Here is a 13,901-nt window from a genome sequence, read left to right as displayed (position 1 = left end):
TTTCAATTGCTGGATACTTAATGCTAGAAAACCATTCAAATGTCAAACTATTCAGCTCATTCAGCAGATGTGTGCTATTAATTTTCTGTTTTCTAGCATATTCCAGTGATTTTACATTAATTTTTAAACATCAAAATTTATAATGGCAGTCTATAGGAGGAACTGTTGAACTGAGTTGGAATTTTTGTCACTTTGAGACTCAACTGCTTGGAGATCCCTCATTGTACAGACCCCACTCAAATTTTAAAACATTCACAAACCTGAATTTTCAAAGTTTTATTCTGTGTTGTGATACCTTTTGTACTTTTGCAGCAATTTAAGTCTAAAGGGCTTTTACAGCAGTCTTCAGATGTCACCAGTCTATCATGTGAACAGGCACAGGGGAGAGCAAAGATTTCCCATCGGAGTGACTCGGACGTGCTGCTACCTAGCGTAGCTACTTCTCTTCCCCCCAGCATCTCCCGAGCAGCCGGGAAGTCAGGGTGGCTGGGTGACTGTCCGAAGGAAGCATAGCTCTAAGCAGAAGTCACAGTTCACCACCAACCAGTTCATGTTACTAACAGGTCGTTCATATTTCTAACAGATTCTCCTCACTCAGCGACACACCCGCTAAGAAACCAACTCTGATTATTGGCAGCTAATGTGTAACATTAGTCTGGGTAGATTTTCAATACTATTCAGTTTCCAGCAATGCAATCTAAATCAGCTTTAGGCAATCACACTTTGTGACACCTTACGAACTAGTATGTTTAAAGTATAATGAAGTCTTCATCTCTATCACCTTGTCAATGCTAAATACACATTTTCCTCTGTTTGGATGTCACAGTTTACAGATAAAATCAAATGTAAGCGGACAGCTAAAAGCCAATCACAAGTGGTCACTCAGGATGCGTTTGAGAGGCACTGTGATGAAGGTGTGAACTAAATCCTGTTAACTGGTTTTAGACACAATTTTAAAGTATCTGAACACAAGATACTAGGTAACCACCAATTAGCCAAAGAGGTTTGGTCTTTCAACATGAAGTCTAATCAATGTGGTGACAAAACAAAATCAATGGAGAAAATGGGCTGAGGCTAAAGGAAAAGCCATGGGCGTCTAAGTAGATGTCACCACAGTCACAGCCACACAAATGTGCTTGTTTTAATTGCACTGTTAGATCCATGAGCCACAAAAAATACCCTGTGTGTCCTTGTTATTGTATTTATAAGCCATAGAGTCAGTTAGATTGTTGGACAAGATGGACCTCTAAGAGAGTGTGTAATAAAAAACAAAGGCCGACATTGATGGATGGTCAGGTCAGCGTGAGGCTATGGAGAGCTGAGGTGTTGGTAACATCCAATTGAGTCTAAATGGCTCTGGGTCATAAATGGGCTAAGAGGTTAAAAGGTGGGGAGCCTTTGGTAGTGCTTTTCACACGTGATAAGCCTAATATGGACCAAAGGGTAGAAGCTGAAGAGAACTGAGTATTGGTTTCTAAGCAATCAAGAAACCTGTCCAGGTCCACAGCATGCATGTATGTATACTGCAAGATCACGGCTCATTTGCTGCATCACACAGCAAAATTTGTTTGTTAGGTCTGTGCAATATATCGAAAATACTAATTATCTATAGCCTTAATTATATGGCATTACAAATGTTTTTTTATTTGTTTTTAAATCGCAACAATAATATAAAAAAAACCTGATCAAAACCAATGTGCATGTGTTTCCATGATATTGAAAATATTATGCATCTGGCTAATTTATCATGAATATATTGTAAATATCTGCCTGCTGAAATGAAAATCAGCTGGTGCAGATTAACGTTAATTACTAAAGAAAATAAAGGACAACATGAGTCGGCGGCACCTGATTGGCATATTCGGGCTACTGCACCATGAATACTTATTTTGTCTGTAAGACGTGTTCAGTATGTGCTACAGGCATCAGGAAATACAACGCTATGTGGCACGTAGCAAAGCAGCACCCCAGCAGCAGCTTCAGTCCTATATATTAATCTAACTGTTAGTGTTTCCTATCATCAGTTTAGTGATGTCACCACATTCAAAGATCCCAGCCATTTGGTGAGTACAATTTTATCATAACTAATAGAGGTGATGGCCAGAGCAATGAAACTAAAAGTTGTAATAAAGCACAGTTTTCTTTAGGCAAACACTGGCTGACTTTTTGGTTTCTCAAGCTAATTTCTGAAAATGTGATTTCTGTAATAATATTGTGAATGAAAGCATGAGTAGCTGCATAAAGTAATATAAAAAAATCTGCATGTACTGAAAAAATCATGGTCAATCATAGTTGATCATAATCACCTAAAATAAATACTAGCAACAGAATAAAAACATTGGCAAAGAAAAATCCCTTCTCTTTCTAAGAAAATAACATATTACCATAGACTCTTTAGGCCTGAAGCCTAAAGAGGTGTATAGTAGCTCAGTAGCTCTGATAACGCTAACTTAAGCACGCTAAGTCATAGAGACTTTTAAATACGTTGGAGACAATTGTTTGTACAGACACAACACCCAAAGGTTGGGGTCAGCAGTGATTGAGATGGACAGCAGATTATAGTGATCCTTCAAACCAAGTGATCCTCCCATTTTCATCTCTTCATGCGCCTGATTGGATAACTGCAGCTTCCTGTCTAAACCCTTTAAGAAAATCCTACCATGATAAAGCTCTTGTGAACACAGACTGGATAATTGATATGATGTAATTATCAATGTTTTTTTTTTTTGTCTCAGAGTAGGTTAACTTACTCCTTACCTAGAACACAAAGGTTTTAATAAATTGACTGGAACTATTAGAGTGAAAAATCCAGCCAAATTGCGTAAAATAATACATAGAAGTCAGGAGGTAGTCATTCTCCAACTCTAACTACTTGACTAATACTTGTCAATATAACATTAAAAGCAACACAAAGGGAAGAGCAGCATTAAATATTTGGAGCTTTTTCTGATTGTGACAAAATAATTAAAATGAAAGAGATAGGGAAGTAATTAACAGTTATTAATGAAATTTCTAGGAGCTGGTGTTAAGGCCACAAACACAATTAACTCCTATTTAGTTACAAATTCACAATTTCCTGTAGCTCTAATAACCAGCAAAGTTTTATAAAAGGCAAGAAGGCCTAGAACTGTGAAGCCTTTTCTGTGTGATATACAAAAGACTTCTAATAGATAAAAATATCCACTTATTTTTCATGGCTAAACCTGATTATCAAAGTTGTACTCTCTATGGACATGAGTGAATGGAATACATGCAGAATATTAATAGCTCTATATCTACTGAGCTTTGTATTATATTGTAACATTTTTCACATATTGAGTTTTGACTGAGAGTAGCTACATAAAAAATATCAATACTAAGTAGTATACTCTTGTTGTATTTGTGCTTCTCTGTGTCTCTCTCTCTCTCCCACTCCCTCCTTCTCTCTCAACCCAACTGGTCAAGCCAGATGGCCGCCCACCTAGAGCCCGGCTCTGCTCGAGGTCTCTTCCTGTTAAAAGGGGAGTTTTTCCTTGCTGTTGTCGCCAAATGCTTGCTCATGGGGGGAATCTTGGGTCTCTGTAAACTAGAGTACGGTTTAGACCTGTTCTATGTGAAAAGTGCCCTGAGATATGTTGTGATTTGGCACTATGTGAATAAAATTGACTAACTTGACTAAGAACAACAGAATACAGTGAAACACATGGCAACTTTTTGCTAGTCTTTTGGCCAAGGATGCATTTTTCACTGAGAAGCTTCTAGTTAGGTCCATGGACAGTGTCATCTGCCTAAATTTAGCATTTTCAACAGAGCTATATGTTGCTGTCTATACAGTATGAGGTCTCTCTGCATGAGCCAACCTCTTTCTGATACAACAAAGGGCTTAAACAAACTGGTAAAATGGTGTTGAACCACTGCACCTCAAATTAAAGAGTCAGCTGACATGATTGCAGTATCTAGTAAGGATGTTTTTAACACACATAATAAAGCGGGAAGGGACACTCTATTCAAGGACATGCAAACAAGCTCCATCTCCAAGCAGGAGAAAAGGATGTTTGGGCTGCTCTGCTTGCCCGGATATTTCTGACCTGAAAAAGCACCAACAAACTAATGAATGTTTTGATTTTAATTAAATCCTACATGAGATTTATCTGGTTTAGATCTCAATTAAAAAGGACATTAAATAAAACAATCCACAACTCCAAAATAACAAACACCAAGGTAGATTTTTTTTTTAATCTGTTTTTTTTTCTATTCTCTCCTCCCAACCATAACAATTTCAGCACCAAAGCATATGGATTTTCTGCTGGGCTAAATTGACTGAGAAGTTGTTGGGCTTGCAATATTGGCCTTGCCCAGTGCAGTGTAACCATTTCTAGTGCCAAACTGATCAGCAATCTCTTTCTCCTACAACTATGAGAGATTGGCTCTTAATGAAACTATCTCAAAACCATAAAACAGTAAAAAGGTGGTTGGAAAGAAAAAAAAGAGAAAATAAAAAGACTTGTCTTGTGGACTTGCCAGATGGGGAAATTTACTGGGTTTGCTGGGGAATATGTGAGGCAGACCACTCTGTCAAGTCAAGGTTAGTCTGAGCAGTGATCAATACTTCAATCTCAATAAAACAGCTCAATAGTAGTGGATTGATGAGAAGGAGGAAACAGAGGGTGGGGAAAAGAAGGATAGAGGCGACGACACAAATGCCAACCTTGTCATAATGTTAGCAGGGCAGTAATACATCTGTCTAGCCAGTGAGGATGGAACTCCTCTTTTGTGGCAGGTAATGTGCTGTACTATAGACCGATTAAGTCAATTGCTGTCATACCTTACAGCCTCAAATCAATATCATATATGTTTGCAACCTTCAAAGCAGAATAAATAAATGAAGACACAAACCAGCTTGATAGATGTCACACGAAACAGTGAGAGATAAATGGACAGATGAAGGAACGGGGAGGGGGGGGGGGGGGGTGTTGAAGAATGGCGAACCCTACACATAACACTACTGTAGAGTGATGTCTGCAATTTAGTCATAAAAACTGAGCAGAAAAAACATGAAAAGTTAAGAAGTATATCACGCTCATCAGTCTAAAACTGGCCACTTATTGAGACGTTGTTCCTTAATACTTGCACTGTATAGCGGCTTCAGCATCACTGAATTCATCATCCCCACCATCTCACTTGCTTCAGCAGATATCTTTTCAGTGTCACTATCTGTTATTGTGCTGTGGCCTTGTAACGTTGGTGCCTCAATGTGAGAACCGGCAAACACTTACTTGTAAACTGTGCCTCCGTTTCCATGGCCAAGCTGCTCTTGATAGTGGATATCTTGGGCATTTATCTGCAGAGCATCAAACACATGCACACACAAACACACACACACACACACACACACACACACACACACACACACACAGGTGTACAGTAATGGTACTTAGATGTTATAACATGAGAAGACATGCAACCATGGAGATGATACTGTATGTGTAACTACACGAGTGAGAGAGTGAAAGAAAGAGAGAGAAAGAGAGCTGCATTTTCACTGGAGGCTACAAACACTCCAAGTTCAGCAACATATGAAGAGAAAACAGAGAGGCAGAAGGAGGAGGAGAGGAGATCAATACAACGTTTGCTATCCAATTTATTAAAAGGACATTGTGCTTGGGTGAGTGAGGGAGTGACTGATGTGGAGTTTATTGACGATTTGTTTGCCATCGTCTTTCCAGTCCACTTTGATAAGACAGTGTCAGATGGGGGTAAAATAACAGAACCCGTGCTAACATGGCTGTTCTGGGCAAAAGTTTCTTCTACTCTCCCAGCCGTCCTCTCAGCAGTCCAAAATTAAGTCCCTCTGTAAACTACTGTGAGCAGAACGCTCAAACAATACTGTAGTTATAGTAGTTAGACCATGTTAAAATATCTCAAGTAAAGATCTCAGATAATGAGACGGAGAACACAGCTCATTTTGCTAAATTTTTTTCCAACTGCGTAACGTCTCGTTCAGAATATATCCTGCTCAGACCTCCTCAATAACTAAATGTTAGGATTACTTATCAAAAATGTTTGTTTATATTATGTGTTTCAGTTTTACAAAATTAATATCAGCTGATATATCATTATTATTTATTATAAAATCTGTCGGGCTCTAATTCTAAGCAACTTCCTTAACCTCATGTATGTGTGGAAAAATCTGTAACTAAACTGGACAGTCACGATACGTTATTTTCACAAATAATTATGTAGTGTATTATACTATGTTGCAGCAGTTACATGTTTGAATCTCCTCTGTTAATATCATAACTTAGAAAAGATTAACATGCTAAGTTCCGTGTGTATATATATATATATATATATATATATATATATTACATTTAAATATATTTGTTGCATTATTTAAATATTTTTAAAAAACTACATTCGCATCAACATATTCATTGCTGAGACACAAAACCTTAATTTTAAGTTATTTTTAATAATATTTTATATTATTAACAATATTAAATAGGTCATAATGATATGGAAATGTGGAAACTTTCTCATTTAGGAGAATGTGAAGGTATGTACTGTACATCTGCAGCCCACATGGCCAGAATTTACACTGCCCTAATATTAAACTATATTATTATTAAATAATGAAATATAATACTATCATTTATTTTTGCCTCATCACATGCAGCTGAAAAAATTAAGAGCATTTATTTAATATGTGTATGAATGTAGAGCCCTGAAAATAAGTCTGTTTTAATATGTACTGTGGCAGATATGGTATCAATGTTGGGCCGCCAAAACTAATTTTGTTCAGACAAAAAGGAGGCAGGCATCCCAACACACATGCAGGTGTCCGTGCAGACAAAACTCCCCCGCCCCCTATTCACTTGATAACATGGTGAGGGGAGGTAAAGAGAATGAGAAGAGATGGAGGAACAGGGAGTGAACAGCTCTATTAGTTCACTGTGTTACAGCAGAAACCTGAGAGGCCGCTGGCTTAATTGTCTCTCTGACACGTTAGCCACTCTGACCGTGTGTGTCTGAATGTGTGTGTGTTTTCAAAAGAGAGCAAGAAACGAGACTATAGCAGGCTTGTTCAAAGGATCCCACAGACCTCCCAGTGTGCTGCAGCCAAGAGACAATAACTAAATATACACACTGTAGAACTTGCCCACAGTTAGCATCACAAAAAAATGAATAGAGAAGCCAACCACTAGTGACAATGGGCGTCATGCAAGAAGCATTCATACAAACAGATTCATTCTTAAAATGCAGATGGTGTGATTTGAGAACATTTGCGGATTTCATCAGTTTTCTTGTACTTAGAATTTCTCTTTAAAAATTTACAAGTGGTCCAGACCTGTACGAGTCATGAATCGATCATCTCTGCCTCTCTTCACTGGGGAGAAAACACTTGTTTGACTTACAATTATAATGTTCTAATCTGAATTAATTTTGAGTTTAAATTTGATACTGAAATTAACAAAAAATATATTAAAAAAAAAAATATAAGTAAAACAAACGTAAAATGTACATTCTGTTTACCATATTTTCATCATCATGGCTGCGAATTTAATGAAATTTCTTTTAGATTTTATGATTTTTATTTACATATTTTGGCGCAGCAACTTCTACAATTTCAGTAGTTGCTAGGAAACTTCTCTCAGCTGCCTCTTTGTCTCTGCAGGTCTCTGTCCAGTAATGTTTTGTGTTGCAACATCACCTGTAGTAAGGGTGGGGGGGGGGGGGGGAATGGATTCTTACATGTGCATGCAGCACCCGGACAGCGAGCACACACTAGTTATCTTGTAGTTCATCTTCAAAAAAGGCAGCAGTTGCAAGCATATTTTGATTTAGTGACTAAATAAATAATAACCTTTGTAAGATGAATGTGAAGTATACTGTATTATGAACTTTCTACGCCGTAACTCAGAGACTAACGTTAGCAGAGCGGAGCAGCGAACTCCAGCAGTAACAAATGAGACCAGATGACCAACGCATACTGCAGCACTTAAACAACGTAAACTCTGAGGTGAAGAAAATAACTTGACACTCTGTCTGTTTCACCCCAACAACCCTGTGCCCACTCATTAATTAATGCAGTTAACTTTTTCAAATAAAAAGGCTGCGGACCATTTATCTTAATTGCCAGTTATGTTTCATATTGTATTTCAGTGGACTAAGGAGACCAGTGAATGGTTTGGCACACAGAATAATGGAAAAAAAGACTGAAAAAAGATGTTCTTTAGCATCTAACTTCACGTCAAAGTGTTCCCTCTTTATTTCTGTCACAGTGCAGACCTGTTCTGATAACATGTTAGCAATTTGTATTTTATAACTGTTTTGGGCCTCCTACTGTCACTCCTAAATATGTTATGTGTTTGTCTTCTGATTTCTGAAAGCAGGACTTGAAGTTGCAAAGTGTTTTTACTTTTTGGGAACTTTTTGTGAATGAAACTCACCCACAAACAGAGTGGAACATGGAGCCTTATATGTCAATTTTAGGGGGTGTGGATTATGCTAATCATCACATCTCAAAACACGCACATCCTCGTGAACAGGTGGCATTCATCAGGCTGAAATGAGCAACTTATGACAAGTTCATGCAGTTAAGACAGTTCGGACTTGTAACTCTTATATAAACAAACCTCACAGAGAAAAGTTTTAGGATAAATAAACAAAAATGCTCTTGCACGAGGCCCATCGTTCTCTAGTCAGTGGAAACGAGGTGTGATAGCAGGAGCAGTGAGATAACAGCGGTTGAATTCTCCTTAAACTAAAACATAAGCTCACCTGTCCATTTGTCAAGATCCTCTTCAGCTCAGCAGATGATTTCTTTAAGCTGGAGGAGGAAAAACAGCACAGAAGCACTGATGTAAGTATAACAGACCTGTTTATACTCATCTATCAACTAACCACTGAAGTTTATTCCAGGTAGTGTAACATGCTCCACATGCCCCAGCATGCTCACCTGTTGCTGGCCATAGGGTCTGGGACAGCATGAGTGCAGTCATTGGCTGGGTTAGGTCTTGTATTAACCTGAAGGTTTGCAAACACATACACGCAAGCCGGGGACACACGCACACGCACGCACACACACACACATACACACACACTTAATGGTCAAGGCCAAAAGACAGGCAGACAGACAGACATATGGCCAGACCCCCCAATGAACAAGAACAAAACACAGGCTCTCAGTTCAGCTTCGAGGTTAATTGGCTTTCGTGGGAGAGAAGAGAGGCGGGCAAAAAGAAAGAAAGAGGTGTCCACATACGGGGAAACGGCTGACAGGCAGCAAAAGGAATATGAGGGGAGACTTAAAAATATATTTGCATGCTGTGACAACCCCTCCTGCTCCTACTCTGCTTGGCCTGGTTGTGTTCTCTTCGCCTTTCAGGAAGTGGCAGCAGAGTGAAGTTTGCCAGTGGGGTGAGGTTCACCTGGGTTGCTGGTCTGGAGGGCCTACTTAGCTGGATGGCTCAGTCTGTTTCGCTCTCTCTCTCAGCTCTCACGTGTGCTCCTGGTTTTTGTTTGTTTGATTTGTCATTTCTTTCAGCATTTAACCAGCATTATTTTCCCCTCACACATGGACTTTCCTTACGTCACCAATTTTTTTTACTGATTTTGTGACATTTCATTTATTTATTTTGGTAAATGCTTTGATTTAATAAACAGTCTTCTTTTGACTGTGTGTTCTCCCTCCTGTTTTTGTCTGAACCGTGAGCCAGTTCATGACAAAATGAACTTTGAAAACTTTGGTTTTCGGTTAAAACCAAGCCTAAGTTTGGTCAAATGGGGACTCATCTGATCAATTACTGAAAGGACTTTGGTAAGATTGGGTCTGAATTTGTTGTTTTGTATGCTACATTTGGTCAGCTCTGATGTTCATTGTTCAGGAAAACATATATACACATAAACATACATATATACACTGGTTGTTTGTGTCATTTGTGGTTATGTTGGGATTTTTTTGACAGTTTTGCGCTCGGTCCAGTGTGGTGTAGCAAATATAGAAATATAGCTTAATACTAGTGAAAGTGAGACGGGAAAAAGGGGTTGTTAAGGACTGAAGGAAAATAAACATTAAAAATGTCATGCCTCACTAGGGACATTGCTCTTTACATCTATTCATCTGCATCTATGTTTACTCCAAAGACCTCTAAACTCAACCCAGATATCGAATAAAAAAGAAGAGACAAGACCCTGCGAAGGGGATACTAAAAATAACTAATTTAATTGAGGTCAAAAGGCCGGTGCGTTGGGTCCACTAAAGCACAGGGATTCTCTCTTTAATTAGTGCCCAGGAAGACCTAATTTAAACAGCGCAAAAGACTCCCCTCAGCCAATTACTTTTATATTAAAACAGGAGAAAAGAGGGGAAAGATTACCAAAAGACTAAAGGTTTTTGGAAAACATCATCTTCTCAAAACAGACCCTTGACCTTAAAAAAAAAAACTGACAGTTCAGTAGTTGTTACCAAAGCTCCTCAGAGGATAGATGAAATAAAACACATTTTATTATTGAAATAGAGATGGATATAATAATTATCTGGAGAAATGGAGGAGGTGTCAAGTCATTTAACCCATGGTAATTAGCAATGAGTTTCAATAGCAACATATGCCCAACATAAAATGGGAAGGTCTGGGGAAGGCCATTTGTAAATGGGAGAGAGGGGCTTGTAATGACAATTTCATGGTTGAACAATGACATCTTCTTACCGCCCGACTTAGTTTGGTCTAACCAATACTGATGGTCTTCCTATAATATGGTATGGATAGGATCATAATACTCTGGAGGTTAATCAGGGTTTTCCATATAACACCTTGCTCTTAGATGACTATCTCTGCATTAGAGAAAAGAATGCAGAATAGGGAAGGAGATAGGGGAGGAGAAAGAAAAGCCCCGCTGCAGCCACAGCCAGCCATCTCCATACATAAACATAGACGAGGGGAGCAAGAGAATGAGTGAAAAGGAGAGCCTTGACTGCAATTGACATTTCAATAAGTGGAACACAGCGTTACCAATCCATTCGCTTCATACCCACCCACCCCAACCCCCCCCCCCAACCCCGCTCTGTGTAAGGCAGCTGAAACAATTATTGAGATAGGTACCTTCAGGCCATGTATGTTCCGGATCCCTGGAGTCTTGCCAGCTGAAACAGTAATTGACTAGATTGTAGAACACATCACTGGGCCATTTACAAATGTGCTGAAAAGGAATCAGTTCTTTATAAAGAAGAAGAAGAAGAAAAAAAAAATGAAATGGAAATATGAGGGTTACTCCGAAATTAGTTGGAAGACAAGAGAGTGATTGAGATGTTGGACTCTTGAGACGGCTGGTGGTAGGTAGGAAGAGAAAACAGAGTCACAGGGAGAAAAAGAGAATGAGAAAGAAAGATGGAGAGGAAGGAAGAAAGACATATATAAAAAGAAGGAGAGAGCCAGAGTAAGAGAGAGAGGCTCAATACAATTTTTTGTCACTTTGCCCTTGGGGCCTGTTTGAGATTATATATATCTTAAGAGTGGTGAGGAAACTAAGTGTAGATATAGAAAAGGTATGTATTGAGGAGGCAATCACACTGCAAAATAATTTTAGGAAGAAACTACACCAATGTTGAACACATGCTTAAGGTTTCAATGCCCTTGAAGTGAAAAAAATGTTGATTTACACATGCAACAATAATAGAATGAGCCACTGAATTTTAATGTTGTCCAGAGGCAACTTCAAGTCACGTAATACTCCTAGTTTCTTATTGTCAAGTGATTCACCCAAATCTCAGTGAAATAGTTGCTGATTTCTGGGAAAGTGTGAATATTTTTACATTTTTAGAATGCTTGTGACCAATTGTCAACACATTAATTACAAAAATGGAGAGCCTTTCAGCGTTTACAACTATGATAAATTGTGATATGTCACTTCGTACCTCGTGGAAAAATTTGTAGAGGGTCTGGCAGCAGTCCATTCATGCGTTGTTCATTCATTGTGTTGCAGTACTAAAGGGGAAAAGAAAGTCACAAATTGTTGAGTGGTTTGAAGTGATAATTACAGAATCTGGAACCTGCAAAAATATAATTAGGAAAGGCAGCTTTTTCACAAATAGAGGCCTAATTGAAATCAGTAAAATAATGTTAAAGAATGAATAAAAAAAACAAACAGTCAATCATAATAACATAAAACTAAATTTGCAATATTACACATAAAAAACTAGGTGCTTATTTAAATGACATCAGAATTAATCTACAGATCCCAAAAATGTGAGCACGCTGTGTTGAAATCTGTTGCCGACGAGGACCAATGCCCTGTGGGCTTGTTCTGAAGGAGTGTAGCATTAACCCTTTTCTCCTTCAGGTCAACAGCTCACCAAACACTCATATCCTACAGGACTAACACGTGCACACACACACACTCTGGAGCCTCTCAGATGCTTGCCAAGGCAATGCAATAATTGATGTTTCAGTTAACCAAACCATCTGTTAAACTGTGTGTGTGTGTGTGAGAGAGAGAGAGAGAGAGAGAGAGAGAGAGAGAGTCAGCCTATATGTGTGTGAATGAGTCTCTGTGTCTCCTCCCTTTCGGGGGCTTCGACAAAAATCAACAAAAATTACAATCAAGACCTTACCGCAGACACAGTTGGACATTTGCAAAGATGTACATATTTGTGTAGTTCACGTGTACATGTGTTCATTGTGTCTTCTCATTTACAATCCAGTGTGAACTACCAAGTCATCATGGAGATATGTAAATTTGCTCTCTCATTGTGGTGGAAGGAGGGAGGGAGGACGATAGGACCGGCTTGGATGGGAATGGATCAGAATGGCTACCCAAGTGGCACAGCTGTTATTAAAAGGCCTATTTATCACTGTCAGATCCCTCCTCGCTCCTAGCCCTCTGCTTTTGCCCTCCAGCGTTCTCACTAGGCCACATCTGAACAATGGGCCTAATACCAAAAACATGTTGTGTGTGTTGGGGAGGGTGAGGGTGGGGGGGGGGGGGGGTCGGGCTTCACGTACCTTTAATTTTCCGCTCAGCTAGCTTATTGATTAAGGCTGCAATTACCACGTAATCTGTAGTAGGTGTGTTATTAAAAGACATTCTCCATTGTTGGCCAATAACTAAACAGTGTCCGATCCCAAATACCATCGCTCAGCCTTAAGGGACAAGTGGGAGAGCGAGAGCAGAGACTGGGTCTCATCATCATTAGCAGACTAAGGGGAAATGGGAGTAAGAATGGTGGAATTAGAGCCATTACCTCCAGGGGGAGCTGAGCGAGGAACGGATGAGGTCACATGTTTTTTTTAGCACCTGACACAGGCCAGTCTTTAACTTTGAACAGGGGCGTCTGTCTTTCAAGGTGTCGAACAATGATTAGAGATGCCTGGAAGACTAGTGGGTCTCACAGGAGCATGTAGCAATCAATGTTCTCCGTGATGGGGGATACTTCTCACAATAAATGCCCTCTGCAGACTGATGTTAATTAAGTACTGAATTTGAGCATTAATTTTGCTCAGCAATAAGGTGTATGAATTTTTCGCAGGGCAACGCCAAAGGAGATACCTTGAATTTGAAAAAAAAAAAAAAACTGTGCAATGATAGCATAGTTAAAAGTCTAGTAAAACATTTGTTAACTGATTATCACAAACAAACACACACAGAACCACACACACACACACACACACACACACACACACACACACAAGACGGCCATGAGAGACTCTAATGATTTATGCCACCTTTCACCTAACATTCTGGTTTCCCTTAATTCCTATTAATTTTACATAATGGCTGTCTGCTCACCTGGAATTAACAACACTGAAGCAAAAATCCACCAGGGTCTCTGCGGAGGCCAAATGGCAACCACAGCAAACAACCACAACAACAAAAAAAATCCTCTAAACACAAATGCAAATGAATGCTGAGATGCATAACCCTTG

General features: G+C 39.1%; 1 protein-coding gene across 3 annotated transcripts in view; it reads right to left on the bottom strand.

The window, feature by feature from the left end:
• Positions 1-13,901, bottom strand: part of map2k5 (mitogen-activated protein kinase kinase 5) — a 64,020-nt gene that overhangs the window by 44,342 nt on the left and 5,777 nt on the right. For 2 of the 3 annotated variants that reach the window (XM_044354267.1, XM_044354258.1), the window contains exons 4-8: positions 11,894-11,963; positions 11,082-11,122; positions 8,939-9,006; positions 8,761-8,809; positions 5,256-5,320 (exon numbers count right to left, since the gene is read on the bottom strand). In XM_044354267.1, the coding sequence (XP_044210202.1) occupies positions 5,256-5,320; positions 8,761-8,809; positions 8,939-9,006; positions 11,082-11,122; positions 11,894-11,963 (293 nt within the window). The remainder of the gene's footprint in view (positions 1-5,255; positions 5,321-8,760; positions 8,810-8,938; positions 9,007-11,081; positions 11,123-11,893; positions 11,964-13,901) is intronic. The other variant, XM_044354277.1, reaches the window with a different exon arrangement.

The sequence above is a fragment of the Thunnus albacares genome, chromosome 1, assembly GCF_914725855.1.
Source record: "Thunnus albacares chromosome 1, fThuAlb1.1, whole genome shotgun sequence".
Taxonomy (NCBI): domain Eukaryota; kingdom Metazoa; phylum Chordata; class Actinopteri; order Scombriformes; family Scombridae; genus Thunnus; species Thunnus albacares.
This window is presented reverse-complemented; position numbering and strand designations above follow the sequence as displayed.